This window comes from Zalophus californianus, chromosome 6 (assembly GCF_009762305.2).
Source record: "Zalophus californianus isolate mZalCal1 chromosome 6, mZalCal1.pri.v2, whole genome shotgun sequence".
NCBI lineage: Eukaryota > Metazoa > Chordata > Mammalia > Carnivora > Otariidae > Zalophus > Zalophus californianus.
The window spans coordinates 99,711,354-99,727,855 of NC_045600.1; the positions used below are offsets into that span (position 1 = coordinate 99,711,354).

At 49.2% G+C, this 16,502-nt stretch overlaps 1 protein-coding gene across 3 annotated transcripts in view; it reads right to left on the minus strand.

The window, feature by feature from the left end:
• The window catches only part of MYO1E (myosin IE), a 189,004-nt gene that overhangs the window by 2,275 nt on the left and 170,227 nt on the right, over window positions 1-16,502 (minus strand). For all 3 annotated transcript variants that reach the window (XM_027571990.2, XM_027571991.2, XM_027571992.2), the window contains 4 exons: window positions 16,319-16,476; window positions 15,273-15,365; window positions 12,367-12,568; window positions 1,986-2,155 (listed from right to left, as the gene is read on the minus strand). In XM_027571990.2, the coding sequence (XP_027427791.1) occupies window positions 1,986-2,155; window positions 12,367-12,568; window positions 15,273-15,365; window positions 16,319-16,476 (623 nt within the window). The remainder of the gene's footprint in view (window positions 1-1,985; window positions 2,156-12,366; window positions 12,569-15,272; window positions 15,366-16,318; window positions 16,477-16,502) is intronic.

The following is a 16,502-nucleotide window of genomic DNA, read 5'->3' on the forward strand; positions in this document are numbered from 1 at the left end:
TGGAAAGTCATTGTCTCTCCTTTCCCCTGATTTCAAAGGCCACATTTATCCTATATTAAACACCTGTACACACACGGGTCTCTTTCTGGATTCTGTCTCATTTATCTAGATGTATTCCTGTACTCACAATGCACTGCACCAATTACAGCGAAAATTTATAGCGTTTTCTGAGAACTTCTAGGACTCTACATTTTACACAAATATGTAACTGTTTTGATTCAACCAAAATACGTGTTCTTTCTAGAAAAATCTGAAATATTGAGAAATGAAAAGAAAGCAATATTCACTTAAAATTCAACACTTTAAGGAGACCACATATGAATATGTGAATATATACATACGTGCAGAGAACCGTATGTTTTATATTTTTACAAAAATAAGACTACAGTCCAGTCTACAACCTTTCCCCCATGAACATTTTTCCATTTCAGTAAGTATACCATACTACCGCATCATTATCTCTAATAAAAATGTATGTCATCGAAGTTCACTGAATGGATAGAGCAAAGCTTATTTAGCCAATCTTTGTTACTTGGTAATTGGTCATTTCCAATATTTTTGCTGAACAAAGCTGGTGATAAAATTCTGTTTGTGTTTACTAAGCATTTATTTCAACTTTTATTTCTACTCCGACACCTTCTAGGAAGAATACTAAATGGCTGAAATATTAGTATCTACAGCAAACTAGATGGCTCAAGGAGGTCAAAATAATGCCCAGAGGTCATTTAGAAGATCAGCCCAGGGACCTATAAGTCTCCTCCGAGTGACCCCTGATGAAGGAATCGGTTAAAAACACCATTCTTGGAACTGTCTGTCCTCGGCCACCTCTTCCTGAAGGCTGAACTTACCAAGGCCCACTTCACTCAGGCTGTCCTTGCTCTGCCCCTAATGGATGGTTCCGTACTGTCCACAAGTTCTCTTGAGCCCAACATTCAGGGCCCTCCACCATCAGGCCACTCTTAGCTTCATCTTGTCTCCTATGACATCCCCTGGGGAATCCTGCCACAGGGTTGAGCTCATTTTCCTAAAATGATCTGCTCTTTCTAGCCTCCCTGGCTTCTCTGTCTCTCCCTCCATTCCCCACCAAAAATGCCATTTCCTTCAAGGTACTTTTTTTAACATCCTAAGTCAGGTGTTATTTTATTTTTTTTGTTAAGATTTGTTTATTTACTTAGAGAGAGAAAGGGGGGGGGGAGAGGGAATCCCAAGCAGATTCCACACTGAGTGCAGAGCCGACGTAGGGCTCGATCCCATGACCCTGAGATCATGACCTGAGCTGACATCAAGAGTCAGATGTTTGACCAACTGTGCCACCCAGGTGCCCCTGAAGTTATCTTTTAAAAAATACTTCCATAAGCACTAATGTTTGGTCATACATATATTATATTCTAACTTATCTTGTCTACCAAATTAATAAAGCATTCAGCCAAGCTCACAGACTACTTTTATAAGAGATGTTACAGGTTGCCTCCCTGACTTCCATTCCATCTACCTTCCGTATGAGGAGGCCATCAAGTTTGGGTGGGATAGTCGTAACTCCCATTTCCTACAGAAGTCCCTGCCATGCCTAACCTACTATAGGTACAGCCTTTGTCTTGCTACAGAGATTCAGGGATGGACACACGACCAATTTGGTCTAATCAGAGTGAAACTCAGGACTTTTGTCCAATGGCTAAGAGAAATTTCAGAGATAAAGATTTCAGACCTGGTTTGATCTGTTGCTAGAACTGAGGCAGCCACTTTGCTGCCATGAGGGAAAACAGCCAAGAAGGGAGCAAATACAAAGAAGGCAGAGCTGAAGAAGTATTTAAAAAAAAAAAGAAATTGGAGCATTGATCAAACTGAGCCTGAAGCCTAGATTCCTGCTGCAAGTTTCAGTTAGAGCAGCCTATAAATTCCCTTCGTGTTTAAACTAGTTTTTATAGCACTGTGACTGAATGTTATTTAGGAGGCTGTCCCAGCCAGCCAGCCAGCCATGCACTTACCTTCTTTGATAATGTCGATAATGTCATTGGCATTGAAGCTGAGTTCATCTGTGTCCTGAGCATCATAGGCATAGAGAGCCTTGCACTGTGGCACCTGAGGCTTAGGCTTGGGCTGGGGCTTGGGTCTGCCCCCAGCTGGGGGAGGCCGACTGCTTGTTTGCCTCCGGACACTGTGGAGAGAGTGGAGGCAGGTGAGAGACAGGACCTAACAGGAGGCCAGCACCGTGTGGTGGTCTGGAGCACGGGGCCAGCACTGGCCTGCTCAAGTTCAAATCCAGTTCCATCCTTACAAGATACGTCAATTCCCAAACTTACGCTGAGAATAAAAATACCCCCGCCCCCAACTCTGGAGACAGAACTTTTGCCAGTGCCCCAGAAGCCTGCAGGTGCCTCTCCTCAACAGCAATCCTTCCCAGAATTGACCACCACCCTGCATTTTGTATTAATAATTCTGCTTTTCTTTGTGGTCTTGACCACACACAAAAGTATCCCTGAACAGTACACATAGTTTGCCTATTTTTTTTACTGCATAAAAGGAATCATGTTTTGTTTTGTTTTGTTTTGTTTTTAGGGCCGGGGGTGAAACAGAGGGAAAGAAAGACACAATCTTAAGCAGGCTCCACGCCCAGCACAGAACGCGATGCAGGGCTCGATCTCACGACCCTGAGATCACGACCTGAGCCGAAATCACGAGTCCGACGCTTAACCACCTGTGCCACCCAGGCGTCCCAAAAGGAATCATGTTCTATCATTCGCTCTATTTTTGAGATACACCCTGGTGATGCATGAATGTACTGGCCACGAGTTCTTGTGGCCTCACCCTCTTCCATGGCACGAATATGTCACAAATTACTTCTCCAGTCCCCTGTTGATGGTCATTTGGGATGATTTCAGTTTCTAGCATTGCGAAAAAATAGCAAAAATAAACATGCTGCTTTGACTATTCTTGCGCGAGCAGTTTCTCAGCCTCAGCACCACTGCCGTCTGGGGCCAGCGCTGCTGGGGACGCTCTGTGGGGGCCGCCCCGTCTGGTGTACCACAGGCTGCGGGCAGCATCCCGGCCTCCACCCACTGGGTGCCAGCAGCACCTCCCCCACCTCACTGCGATCATCAAAACCATCTCCAGCGCCAGCGCCCTCAGCCGGGTCTTCTAGCTTTACACGTATTCTTTCTACACACTATACTGCCTCCAGCCTCCCTTCGTACATGTCTCAGAGGCACTGTAGCTTGAGAGATCTTTAAACTTCTATCTGAAACAACTCTTTGTTAAGTATGTTCATACAAGGCATTTAGAAAAAAAAGTAGTAAATTTCCCACTCTGCTTGAGGAGAAACCAGGAAAAGCCTACATTCATTTGGTCACAAAACAAACCTAAGTTGAAGATTTCTTCTCGGAGAAATTGGGCTGTAATCAACTCAGTGGGGCGGGCTGTGTTCATACCTGTGGCAGGAAGAAGGAGAAAGGAGGGTCCCTCCCCCGCCCCCCGGCCTGAGTTGTGTGGGGGGGAAAGCACACCCAGCTTTGAGCCGTGCCTCCTGAGGTCCCATGATAACAGATGTGCACTGGGTGCTGATGAGCAGGTTAGATCATGAGGGGGTATCTGGGTGGGGGGGGTAGGACTGTTCCTGTCAGGGGTGGGGTTTCAGGGGGCTGCTCAGGGCTCCCTGCGTGGGCGGGGAGCAAACCCCAAGGTTACTCAGGCTCTACTCTTAGGTCAATCCCCATCCCCACCTACCCACCCGCCACCAAACACTTTTCTTTCATCATAGAGGACAGGCATCTTGTAGATCACTAGTATGACATCATTTCCTCCCTGGTCGATTGGAAATCCCCATTCCCTGCTCGAGAAGTGCTTGCTTCTCTGAAAGCTGGTGAGGCAAGCAGGCTTTTAATTAAGCAATGTATACATTAGGGATGTGTCAGCATCTGGTTAATAAGAGCCATTAGCGTGGATACCAGAAGTCATCTGATTTCCCAGCAACAAGGAAGGGGGGGTGCATAGGAGGGGTGTGCATTAGAATACGCCTCCAGCCTGCTGGTTCCAGGGTGCAGGGTTAGAAGGGTATGCGTGTGCGCGCGCGCGCGCGCGCGCGCGCGCGCACACACACACACACACACACACACACACACACACACACACACACACACACACACACTCTCTCTCTCTCTCTCTCCCCCCACCCCCCAGACACTCGTAGATGGAGAGCTGGCCTCTCTTATGTCCAGGGGGGAAACCTACAAACATTAGGGTAGTTGATGAGGTGTCTGGACCCAAGAGTATTCGGACTTAGGTGTAGTCCCCGGGGAAACAGGGGCCGGGGCCTCTTAGTGGGGAGAAAAAGGTAGATGACGCTCTGAAATGTAGGACGGTCCTTCCTGTAGCATCCTCGGAGTCACCCCCTGGCTGCTCTGCCCATCACCTCCAGCTTTGACCAACCCCTGGCAGTTCCTCATCCTTCATGTCTTTGCTACCAGTTGCTTACTTCCCGGGCTCCCTGAATATCCCCCAACTCAGTGTCTGTTAGTTCACTTCACCCTCCACTAAAAATCCCGACAGCTTCTCCTACTCCTGGGAAATGGACCAAGACTTGCATGGGGCCTACAAAGTCCCTGCCAGGCGTGGCTCCCGCTCGCTTCCAGTCTCCAGTCCTGCTGCAGGCCACACTGGTACCTTCCCACCTTTCTTTACGAGCCCTGGTTGGGGTCAGGACACTCTGTTCACGTACTCCTAGCTTACATCATCTTTAGGGGACACTGCTTTCTCCCCAAGATCAGGAACAAAACAGATGTCCACTCTCACCACTTCTGTTCCATACTGCACTAGAAGCTCTAGCCAGAGCAATTAGTCAAGAAAAATAAAAGGCATTCAGACTGGAAAAGAAGTAAAAATACCTCTATTTGCAGATGAGATGATCTTGCATGTAGAAAAAAACCTAAGGAATGCACTAAAAAAACTATCAGAACCAATAAGCAAGTTCAGCAAGATTAGAGAATACAAGATTGAGAAAACAATTCCATCTGCAATACATATAAAAAAATATACCACGTAGGAGTAAATTTAACAAAAGAATAATTCCACTCATGAAATATCCAGAAAAAGCTAATCTATAATGAAACAAGTAGGTTAGTGGTTCCCTAGGGCTGGGGCTGAGGGTTGGGGAAAGGAGGTTTCTTTCTGGGATGATGAAAATTCTAAAATCAGATTATGATGGGGCACCTGGCTGGCTCAGTCAATGGAGCATTCGACTCTTGATCTCGGGGTCATGAGTGTGAGACCCATGTTGAGTGCAGAGCTTACTTAAAAAAAATTTTTTTAAATTAGATTACAATGATGGTTGTATAACTTGGCACCAAATACCGCTGAATGGTACTTTAAATGGGCTGATTTAATAGTATATAAATTATATCTCAAAACTGCTTAAAAAACAAAACAAGTAAATGACATAGACCCCTCTTGGCCGGGCAGCTCACTGCTGATACCCACAGTGACCTCGGCCAGTCTGTCCACCCGCAGATGGATGTCCCAGAACCAGGCCGGCTAGCAGAGGAGCTGGGGGAGGGGAGGACTATCTAAACACCTGTGCGAACACAGCCATTGCATGGTATCTGGTCCCAAGGCATCAGAGGATACTTCCTTAGGATAAGTCAAAGTAAAACCTATCAGAATGAAACCTCAGGGAATACTGGGGGATTGGGGTTCCCTTGCACGCCCTTGGCAACAGTGGGCTTGGTTGTCCCAGGCCCTGGACCACGGCCACCATGCTTTACCAACGTAAAGCCATGTGCTCATTTATCACTTGGCTAACCCGGGTTCACAGTACCCCACATTTGGGAGCAGGGAGCGTCCAGGCAGCTTTGAGATGTGGCGCTGGGTGCTGGGGAGCAGAGTGTGGACTGGGGGGCTGTGTTTGAGGGGGATGGACGTGGAGGTGGGGGACAGCTCTGCATTTTGCGTTAGGGAAGTGTCTGCGTAGACAACCAACCCCAAGGTCACAGTGATCTGGCTCTTCCCTGTTTAAATGTCCTCTGTGACCAGGAAGGAGCACAACTACTCCAGTGGGGCAATCGGTCCGCGCCAAGTCCCTGCGGCCCCATTCTCACGTCTCAGCTTGTTTTGCCCCTTCCTATGCGACTCAGCAGAAGGCCTATGTCGCCTGGGAACCCCTCCCTGCAGCTGTATGAAAGCAGATCACCTCGCCTCGGCCGTGGCTGCTCTAGGCATCTCCACAGGCCCTGCTTCACTGCACCTCCCAGCGCTCCCGGGCTCCTGGGACCTCCTACCCCAGATGGCACAACCGCAGATGCACTCCAGCTGCACACACCTTTCTGGTCCCGGGGTCTGCCCCCCGCCACCCGCCGCAGCACTGCTAACTCTAATTCTCAGATACTTTATAGCGCGCTCTCAACAAACTCTCTACTGTCAGATGTACCACAGAGCCCAGCAAGTCTGCGCCGCCGACATGCCTGCCTCCTCTCCATTTTACCACAGTGTGGACCCCGAAACCGTCACAGAAAACACTGGGATGGCCACAGCCATTTTTCCCAGTCCGTCTTAGCCTCAGCCGTAGGCCCACACAATCTCCTTGGCAGCACTAGGTGGCGATCCTGTGTAATCAATAATGAGCAAAGAGAAAGACTGCTAGCTGCCCGAGGAGACTGATTAATGGGGCCCTTCGGGGGCCTGGAGCCCTGCACGTGCAGCCAAGGGGCGACCGGCCAACGCAGTGAAGAAGGGCTTCGGGCTTGCTACACGGGGAGCCAGAACTGGCTCAGTCCAGCCCAGGAGCGGGGGTTGTCACACCTTAGGAAGTCTGTGAGTCAGCTGTTAAACACAGCCATTGTTACAGATGAAATGGAACACACAAGTTCAAATAGATGAAAAGCAAAGGCAATAAATACTCAAAACTCAACCCTTTCTAATTATCCTACCACATTTTACTTCTGTCCACGTGCTTGACGTTATACACGTCTGGTTGCTTAAGGATGGAGGAAACACTCTAACGGTGCGCGGCTGCGCATCTCTTCCCCGCTCTGAGACCAGCGGGGTCATGCTGGTAGCCTGCCCTTGGCCATGGCGAATGGAAACTGGCCAACCGAGTACAACTCAGGCCCTTTCATCTCCAGAGAGTCGGCTGCTCACCAGCACCCTGCTGTCCCCACACGGTCGTGGTGACCCCTGTTCGCTCGTCTCCAAGTGTTCTGCCTACATCAGTTTCGTAAGGCACGTGCAGGAGTTAGATCATTTTGGTACCTCTGGTGTTTTACAACACATGCGCTCCTAATCAGCTTTACACGACTGAGAACTGTCATAAAAGCATTATTTCATGGGGATCATGGGGGTTGGAGCAAGACTTTCAGACTCACAGTAAGTTATTTTTTGCGTTACATATATTAACAGATCCTTCTAAAACTCCACGTCACCGAGCCCATTCAGTGTTTCCCTCGGTGTAACTTTGGCACGATGTAATCGGGTTTCCCTATGACGACATGACCCCCATCATTACCACTTGAGTGGATCTCTTCCCCCCGAAGAAAATAAGCACACAGCGAAGCCGAGCTACAGCAGCTTGCTTTTACAGCAGGTTGCTCTTCTGAGCAGGGCATCGGGCCTCGATGCAGTCACATTCTAACCCACCCCACACGGTTGCCCCCCTCCTCGGGCGCCTCCCACCCAGGCTGCCCCGTGTTCCTGAAAGGGGCGGCCGAACCCTCACAGACAGCTGCCCAATCTCACGGGGTGCCCAGAGCCCCCAAGAAGGCAAGCCCCCTGCGGACGCCAATGATGACAAGGCTCTCCCCAGCGAGCGTTCGTGCCTCGGCTCGCCCCTGGTAAGTAACGTCTGTCCCTGTCCATGGGATGTGAGCTGTTACCGGGAAAGGAGCAAAGGATGTTTCACTCGAAAAAGACGGGGGGCGGGGGGAGGACGGGACAGGCGGAGAAGTCTGACACTTTATTCATATCGTCCAAGTGCAGCTAGCGTCTGTTCTAACGTTACCTCGTGGCTCCCCGTTTTGCTGTCGCTCTGCGCCCACAGAGAGCAGCAGGCTCTTCCCTGCGTGTGTGAGGGGGAAGCTGTGTCCCGGGCCGGTCCCCTTGTCCGCAGGCCACCCGTCCTCCTGCTAAAGCCGGCAATGCCTGAAGCTTCCACCCGCACGGAGTTCTTCAGAGTAAAGCCGCCTTTCAATCAGTAGAACAGGACTACTTCCCGATAAGACCGAAGCACACGAATAACAGTAATAAAACCAATACAAATAAACTTTCAAGGCACACAACACCTACCATTTACAAAGCCCTTCCTTCATCTTCAAGACGCCCCCGAGGAGTGGCCTTTCACGTGAGATTATTATCCTTGCGGCGCAGGTGAGGACCCCAAGGTGTGGAAAGACCTCGGGACAAGCAGCAGAGGGTACAGCAGGTAATCAGGGAAACGATGTGTGGGTCCGGCGTGCAGCCCAGAGCAGGCACGGGGCTCAGTAAATACCTGATGACTGAATCAATGAAGGATGAACAAATGAATGGGACCGACACGCAGTCCCTACAGCTGTGACTCCCATGCTCTCTGCACACGGCCAGGCCACCTTCACGAGCGTCTCCGCAGCTCCCACACCTCTGGGGCAGCCAGCTGTACCTGGTCGATCCCCGGGTGAGCTGGGATGAGGCTCTCGAATATCACCTCTTTGTTCTGCAGATGTGGGATTTAGGTCTTGAAATTCCAAGAAGGAAAATAATGGCATTTTATTTCACTGGCTCTTTAAAATACGCTCTGTTCCAAAAGGTTGAACCTATAAACATTACTGGAAACGTGGGAATGGATGCCAGGAATTCCTAAGCCTCACGTCTGCCTGGGCCAGAATACAGCTCCAGCTCCCGTACATTTTGGGTTGAGAAATATTGCTATTGGACACTTGTTGGAAATTTTAAGCCCTTTGAAAATATGACTCCATTAGGAGAATCTTGTCAAGAGACATACAGGCAGCATTTGAATTTTTCTCTCAATTCCTTCTCTTTGTGGCATGGCCAGAAGCCCTAGCCCTGAGCACTTTCAATAGTTTTCTGTTTCTCCAACTTCTAGTTGGATTAACCTCTGGAGTATCTCGAAATTTCGTGAAGTTGCCCTCCCATGAAATGGACCGCAGGATTAAAGAGGCCAACCAAAAAGACAGTGTTTCTGTGAAGTCAGAGCAAAGGCTGATGAATGAACTGTCTGTATGATTCTTGCTTAACCCGTTCTCTTTCCCGAGGATCAGGAAAGATCTTGAAGCTGCATCAGACATTTCAAAAGGTATGCCGAGAGACTGCAGGACGCAACTCTCTTAGTCTCCTCGGCCAGTAACAACGAGGATGCCACTAAGAATAGCCCCTGTGTCACAAACACGGCAAGGCAAGGGTAAAGAACCCAGCTGGGATGGTAATTTAGTGAAGGCTTCATGCTCTCTCCAAAAAACCTGGCTGAACCTAAAATAAACTGACCAAGACTTTCCTGAATTAACTGGAGGTGCTAATTACACCATTTGATTTTATCCACATTACATGATCCAAAAGAAATGATTGCTTATGCTAAATATGTCCATACAGGAAAGTGCACTGGGGGCGGGCGAGGGAAAAGAAAGATAAGCCCAAGGGTGTGAACGCCCAAGCAGAGAAAGACCGCGGTTATCTGGTTTTTATGGATTGGCCCATTCAAGGTCACTGTTTGGAACTGTGACGTACACCAGAGTGTCCGTGTTTGTGGAAAGGTTTGAGATCCCAGAGTCTGCTGTTTGGTCCAACAGGCTGCTATGAAATGAATGCAATTCGCGCTTCCTTGGCGAAGAGCAGTTACTAAATGCAGCTGACCCCGAGGCTCCCGAAATGCCTCAGGCATGTGCCTCAGGCCTGTCTAAGGTCTCTGATCACAGTAGAAATTATTTTAATTTTCACTTCATATGTTTTAGAAAATAAATACCAAGAAGCAGCTCAGCCCTTTGACCGGAGTGCGATTTTTCAAAGCAATGTGTGCACCACAGCAGATCTAAGTGTGCAAAGAGGAGGCTGGCTGGAATTCTTATAGCTCCTGGGGCTGAAAGGCGCGCGCACCACGGGAGGTCAGGAACATCTTCCTGCCTGGTAGGCAGCTGCGAAGGTGCCCTCCCCATCCAGCCCATGGCCATCACCACGCCACCATCATGTATGCCTGATATGCCATCATGTACGCCCAGACCCAGAGGTGGCAAAGGGTGTGATGAGCCTTAAAAAGGGAGCCAGGCAGCCCAGGGCTGGAAGGGAGCAGCCTCAGTTAAGACAAAATGTTCCTAAATTGCCTGCTTTTGGCTGACAGATGCTCCCTGTTGGCTGGTGTGCAAGTCTGTAACTTGCAAAGCAGGGCTGGAAAGATAGTCTTGCTTGCCAAAGCCAAAGCAAGTAGGAAGCTAACAGACAGAGCTAAGAGATTTGGTGCGTTTTGTTGATTGATTTGCACCCCCTGCCTACTTTTGGGACATCAACCCGGGCCCAGGAAGGGTTGTTTGAGTATCTTCACTATGTCCATCCATCTGAATAGCATAGGTCTGGGTTATGGAGTAAAAATCCGATTGCCTCAACAGCACCCTTTGCATTCACTTGTGCACAGAATCTTTTCCTGGCTTTATCAATTAGACAACAGATGCCTTCAGATGAGTGGTTTTAAATGTGGTCCCTGGATCAGCAGCAACAGCACCTGAGAACTTGGTAGAAATGTGAATTCTTAGGCACCGCTCGGGACCCGCTGAATCAGACACTCTGGAAGTGGGCCAGGAAGTTCTCCAGGTGATTCTGTGCACATTAAAGTCTGAGAACTACTGCTTTCGACCAAGCCAGTCAGGTAGGCCATGGTTGCCGGAACTGGTGGGGGGCAGCTAGTTCCGCAAGCGTGGGGGTAGGTGGGGAGAGGCCCAGCGAAGGACGGCAACCCCTCCACTGTCAGCCTATCTGTACAAAACTGAGCTGCTTTCATATCTGGAGCCCAAATGAGGTGAGACTAGCCAGGGGAAGAGGAACCCCAGGAGAACACGGTTACGTTTGTAAGAGCTTCACGGTCTTTTAGAAGGAAGCTGACAAGGCAGGAAGAACATCCTGTAATGGGGCCTAGAAGGGGATGGAGGAGCTGTTGTAACTCTCCCAGCACGGCTCTATTTCATACACAAGTCTCCTGACCACACGCGAAACTTCATCACTGTAGAGACACGGAGAGAATGGAAAATGGAGGTAGGCACCAGGGAGGGGAAGAGCGGGCTGGAGCAGGCCCGTTCTGGGGTTCAGCAGGAAGACTACTCCACCTCAGGGGGATCATGCAGGGTTGGATGACTGCTTCCAAGTCACTATTCAACCGCCACAAGATAATGGCTTTATCACCGCCCCTGCCATCGTCGTCTCCAAGCCACGGCTGACCGAGTAGCCCCTTACATGTCCAGTACCGTGCCGGGTATATTTTATGTACCTTCTTTCTCGTCCTCCCAACAGCCCTGCCAGCCTGGTGGTATCACAACTGCGTACAGGTGAGGAAGACGAAGCTCAGAGAGGGTACACAGCAGGTCCAACGTTAGATGCATAACAGGGATTGAAGTAAGATCCTCAGCCTGATCTGGTGTTTGACAACCTCACTCTACGGTATTTCTGCCTGGTTATTTCCACCCACCCTGTGCCCGAACACTTCCAAGGACAAAGCGCTCCTTACAACCCAGGGCAGTTCATCTTTGGGCTTTTAGAATGCTCTTTTGTTTACCGATGCCAAAATCTACCTCCTGGCAGAGTTCATCGACTTTAATCTTAAAGTTGGCTTATTTTACGCCTGGCGACTCCTCAGGACATGTCCAACCCCCTTTCCACACCACTGACTCTTTGGAGTATCAATATAGAGTTTCAGAAGTCTTTCCTTCCTCCAGCTAAAAACGCTGGGTTCCTTTTTTACCAGTCCTCACTTCTGAAGCCCTGAAGATCTGTATGCATAAAAACATCCACACCTCATAGAAGGCTGGGATGTTTTCCTTCACGTTTCTGAGGGTGCTCTGAGCTGTAGCGTTTATGCACCTGCAGGCACAGAGATCAAAACCCCATCATTCCTCAGCCATGCCAGACAGCAAAGCAGGTCACAGAATAACTGAATCTCAGGGCTGAAGGGGACCCTCTTCTGAGGTTCATGATAAGCCGTCTCCAGAGAAGGAGCTGTGTGCCATCAACCTGGCTGTACTTTCAGAAACGTCAACCAAGAGCCCTGAGGCCTCAGCCTTGGATCCCGGATTACAACACGCAGGTGGAAAACAACCCTAGAATCACGCAGAGGCTGCCCAAAGAAATCCCTGGACCTTGCTGTGATCGAAGGAGAGGGAAGTCACCAGCTTCATCTAGGGGAGGTGGGACTCTTACCCGGCAGCACCCTGGTCTGGGACCTTAAGGAAATCCAAGCTTTCCGGCGTCTGGGACACTCGGTCTGACCCGGTGGACTGTTGTCGTGGCAAGGGTGGGCGGGCCATGGAGGTGTACAGACTTTTCTGATTTAACCTCTGGCTGCCAGCAGCATGGGGATGTGGCAGAAACTGGTTTTTGAGGACTCCATTCTGATGGTATCCTAGAGAGAGAAGGGGAGAAAACAACACTTCAATTTCCTGATCTTCTGCTAAAAGGCTCTCCAAATTCCTTCCATCTCTTAGCCAAGAGCAAGCTACTTAGCTTCTCTAGGCCTCAGTGTCCCATCTGAAAATACAGAGGGCATGACTGCAAATACATCGTGAAGAATCAAACTAATACATTGTAAGCTGTCGAGCAAGTGCCTGGAACATAGCAGACACTCACACATGCATGCTGACATTAGAATCACCAGATGTTCAGGGTTTCAAAGCCCACGTGCAAGGAAAGGTAAGCTTGCCATGAGCTGGCAGGCACATTCTTCGATCTGAGAAAAATTATGAGGTTATGATTCAAGAGGGCTGGCAGGCAGCTGTTTAAACAGTTGGACATCCATTTCCAGGGGGTCAGCCTTAGGTGTCCTCTGCAGGAGCCCGCTGTGGGAGGTAGAGGGAGTACTCCACACAGGCAGGGGAAATGTGGCGCTGGTTGGATCAATCCAGATACGGCAAGCTCTCTGAGCCAAACAACTGTTCCTAGTCAAGATCATGTTATCTGGTTAGTAACGGAATATGGTGATGGGCTCCGAGCCACAGGCCCTGGCTAAAAGGGGCATCACTATTCCATCGTGTTATGGTCTCTTCTCTCTTACCTGTTCTCCCACTGATAGATCTGAGCAAGAATGAAGGAGAACAAGACTCCCCAAGGCACATTTTGGTGAACCTACCATAAAACCTCTTCCAACCAAGTTAAGAAAAGAACGCTTTGGTACAGATGGGACGACCCCTAGTTTATAAGAGGGACTAGCTGGTCAGGTTTGGTTCTGCCTTTATTAGTTCTCTTGACCTTGAGCAAAATCTGTGACCCTTCAGTGTGTCAGTTTCCTCCTTAAGGAAACAAGAGTCTGGTGAGCTCCTCCAAGGTTGCCAAGGAGAGGTACATGTTCTAGGGCTGTGATACTCAAAGTGGGAGGTTCACAGCTCAGTGCGTTCAGAAATTAAGAATAAGCACTTAGAAATGTTCATAGCAATTTCACAGACATATTATGAATCCAGTAAGAAATTTGGGCTTCTGTTTTGAATGCTTTTAAAATTCCATTCTTTGAGTGATTTTTATTATATCTTACAAAAGTATGGTTTGCGATGGGTTGAAAAAGAAAGAAATTAAGAAAAGAGGGAAAAAAAAAAAAAACCCCAACCGACCTTGTTTCTTCACCACAGACAGTGTGAGAAAGGTTGATATAAGGGATTCAGGTCCAACTGTCTCATTTTATTGATGGAGAAATGGTCACGTAGAGAGGTTGGGAGCCGAACTCAAGGTCAGGTATTTGGTCTAAGGCAACTTTGGCCAACCTAGCTGAGGCAAATGAGCTTTCCAGGTGGCCTGGCCAGGCTCTCGCCCCGGGGGATGGGGGGCCAGCACATAAGTAGTAACACAATCCTACACTGGTTCTCTTAGGTTCTTTTGTGCTTGGACCTTCTTCAAGGGTGAAGGCAGAGGGGAGGAGAGAGCGCAGGGCCAGGCAGCATGGGGACTCCAGAAGAGATGAGAATTACTTTCTTACTGCTAGGCACGGGTGTTCATATTTTAGCACACAACAGTGAGATTCCAGAGCAGGAGACAAAAGAAATGCTTTTCACTGCTTACCTTGGACACAGCTACGATAGGATTCCCTTGTCTGGGATGATCTGAGTTAAATAAGTGTGGTCCTAACATAACCCTTTCAGACCTAGATGCCTAAGCTTATCAATACCAAATATTCTGGGGAACAGTTTTTTATTGACTGAATGTTGTAAGTGATGGAAAAACATTTTGTGAATTTTGAGAGTGCTCTTAAAGCACTAAATGGATTTTTTTACAGGCAAGAAGTCTTGCATTTACTCAGGTTTTTATTTTATTGACCTGCATGCTATGGTTTTATCAGAAAATATGAGTTGCATAAGATCTAAAAAACATTTTGTGTCCATTTTGTAATCCCTTTAGGTATTACTTTTTTTATTTTTTTAAAGATTTTATTTATTTATTTGAGAGAGAGAGAATGAGAGATAGCACGAGAGGGAAGAGGGTCAGAGGGAGAAGCAGACTCCTTGCTGAGCAGGGAGCCCGATGTGGGACTCGATCCCGCGACTCTAGGATCATGACCTGAGCTGAAGGCAGTCGCTTAACCAACTGAGCCACCCAGGCGTCCCTAGATACTACTTTATTTTTTTAGAGCACTTGTCCTAGAGCCTAACTGACTGAAAATAAAGATTTTCTACTTATTCATTAAGGTATTAACTAGTTGCAAAATATCCTTGTGATATTTGGCTGGAACTGAGTAGTGGTGTGGCGGTTACAACTGGCCGACTTCTAGCTCCACGAAGGCTGCATCCTGTAACTGAAAAGCTGACAACATTCTGGTTGCCATGGACAAGGAACTCCTTTTTCTCTTACTGATGTAAAAAGCCTTTCCTCAGGGAGTAATATTGCTAGGTAATGAAATCCAGATCGTTAACTCAGCTACAGTTCAGTCTCACGAGCTCATACTTTTCCTGCACTGCGGGGTCACAAGCAGGGCCATTGTGTCGGTATGAGTGTATCTGGCATTGAAATGGCTCACGGCTGGCTGCTATGTGTGCATTTACTTGCTCCGGGGTTTCCTCCCAAATACGTTGTCCAAGTTAGGGGTCCCGATTCGGGGTCCTGTTCTACGGCGCATGCTCGGTTACCTGGAGGGGGAGGGGCAGCTCTCATCGGGTAGTTGGCGTTGTGCGTTCCCTTGCAGTAACTTCTGTTTTGAGTTGTGTTCCTTCTGGTGGGACCTGAAATAAACAAGCGAGACAAAGTCAAAATCAGTGCCACTGGTTGGTTTTATGGCTTCTGCTGGAGTTTTGCTGATGGGAACCTTCGGCCAAGTGTGGATTCCGGCTCCCAGGCAGATCTGCAGCAGGACGGAGTGGAGGGGGGATGTCTGAGGGAGGGACCGTCTTGAGAGCTCTTGGGCCGGAGGGGCCAGGACGTGTGTCCGTGGAACGATGGTTTTGAAATGGTAGAGACCGTGGCTTTACAAAGAGATATTCACACTCTTATAAAAGTGTTTCTGTTTTTGTAGGCTTTCAAAAGAGAAAGAGGGGGCATTTTCGGGTTCGCGCTCGTATTCTGAACACGGCGCAGAGGCCGAACGCGAGCGTGCTGCGCGTCACGGCCACTGGTGTGCAGCGCGTGTCAGCACTCACTGCACCTCCGCTTCGGTCAAGAGCCTTTCCCGCAAGAGCGTGCATTCTACAGTCTTCCATTCAAACAGAGACCGCAAAGGGTGGAAGCCGACTTGTCCCCTTGACGCAGACGTGAGGAGCTAGAAAGCAAGCCAGGGCCACACGGAGCATCACTGTGGCCCAGAATGGGGACGCGGCGGCAGGCACTCTGCGGAGGACATCTCTGCAGAGACATGTGTATTGCAAAGGCAACCAATAAATAAGGTCTCAGGGAGGACACAAAGGAGGACAGGATTAATCCAGCTGAAGAGGGGTGCTGACCGAACTCCTTGTAAAGAGCAGGGCTGAGGAAATGAGAAGAGCAGGAACTGACAAGGCATGCATAACATAAAAGGAAGGAGCTGGGTGTCGAGGTCTGGGGGCAGGGGAAGTGGCCTGCTGAGGGCTGTGCTGGCGGTCCGCCCCGCAGATGTGTGCACCCACCGTGAGCACTGGGTGAGAAGCAAGTCTGGCATGGAGCAGGGTAAGGGAAGGCGAGGCGGGGGGCCGGGGACACTTACGAGAGTTCTTGGGCAGCCCGGGTCCGATGCTGACCTGCAGCACTTTGTTACTGGGCTTGAGGATGGCCAGGTCACCAAAGCCTTGGTGGAACTGCACTTGTCGGGAGCCCCCTGCACTCCAGGGACCCCAGTTCTCCTTTTTCAACTTGAGTTCAAGCCTGCGACAAGGACATTTGTGGGTAAC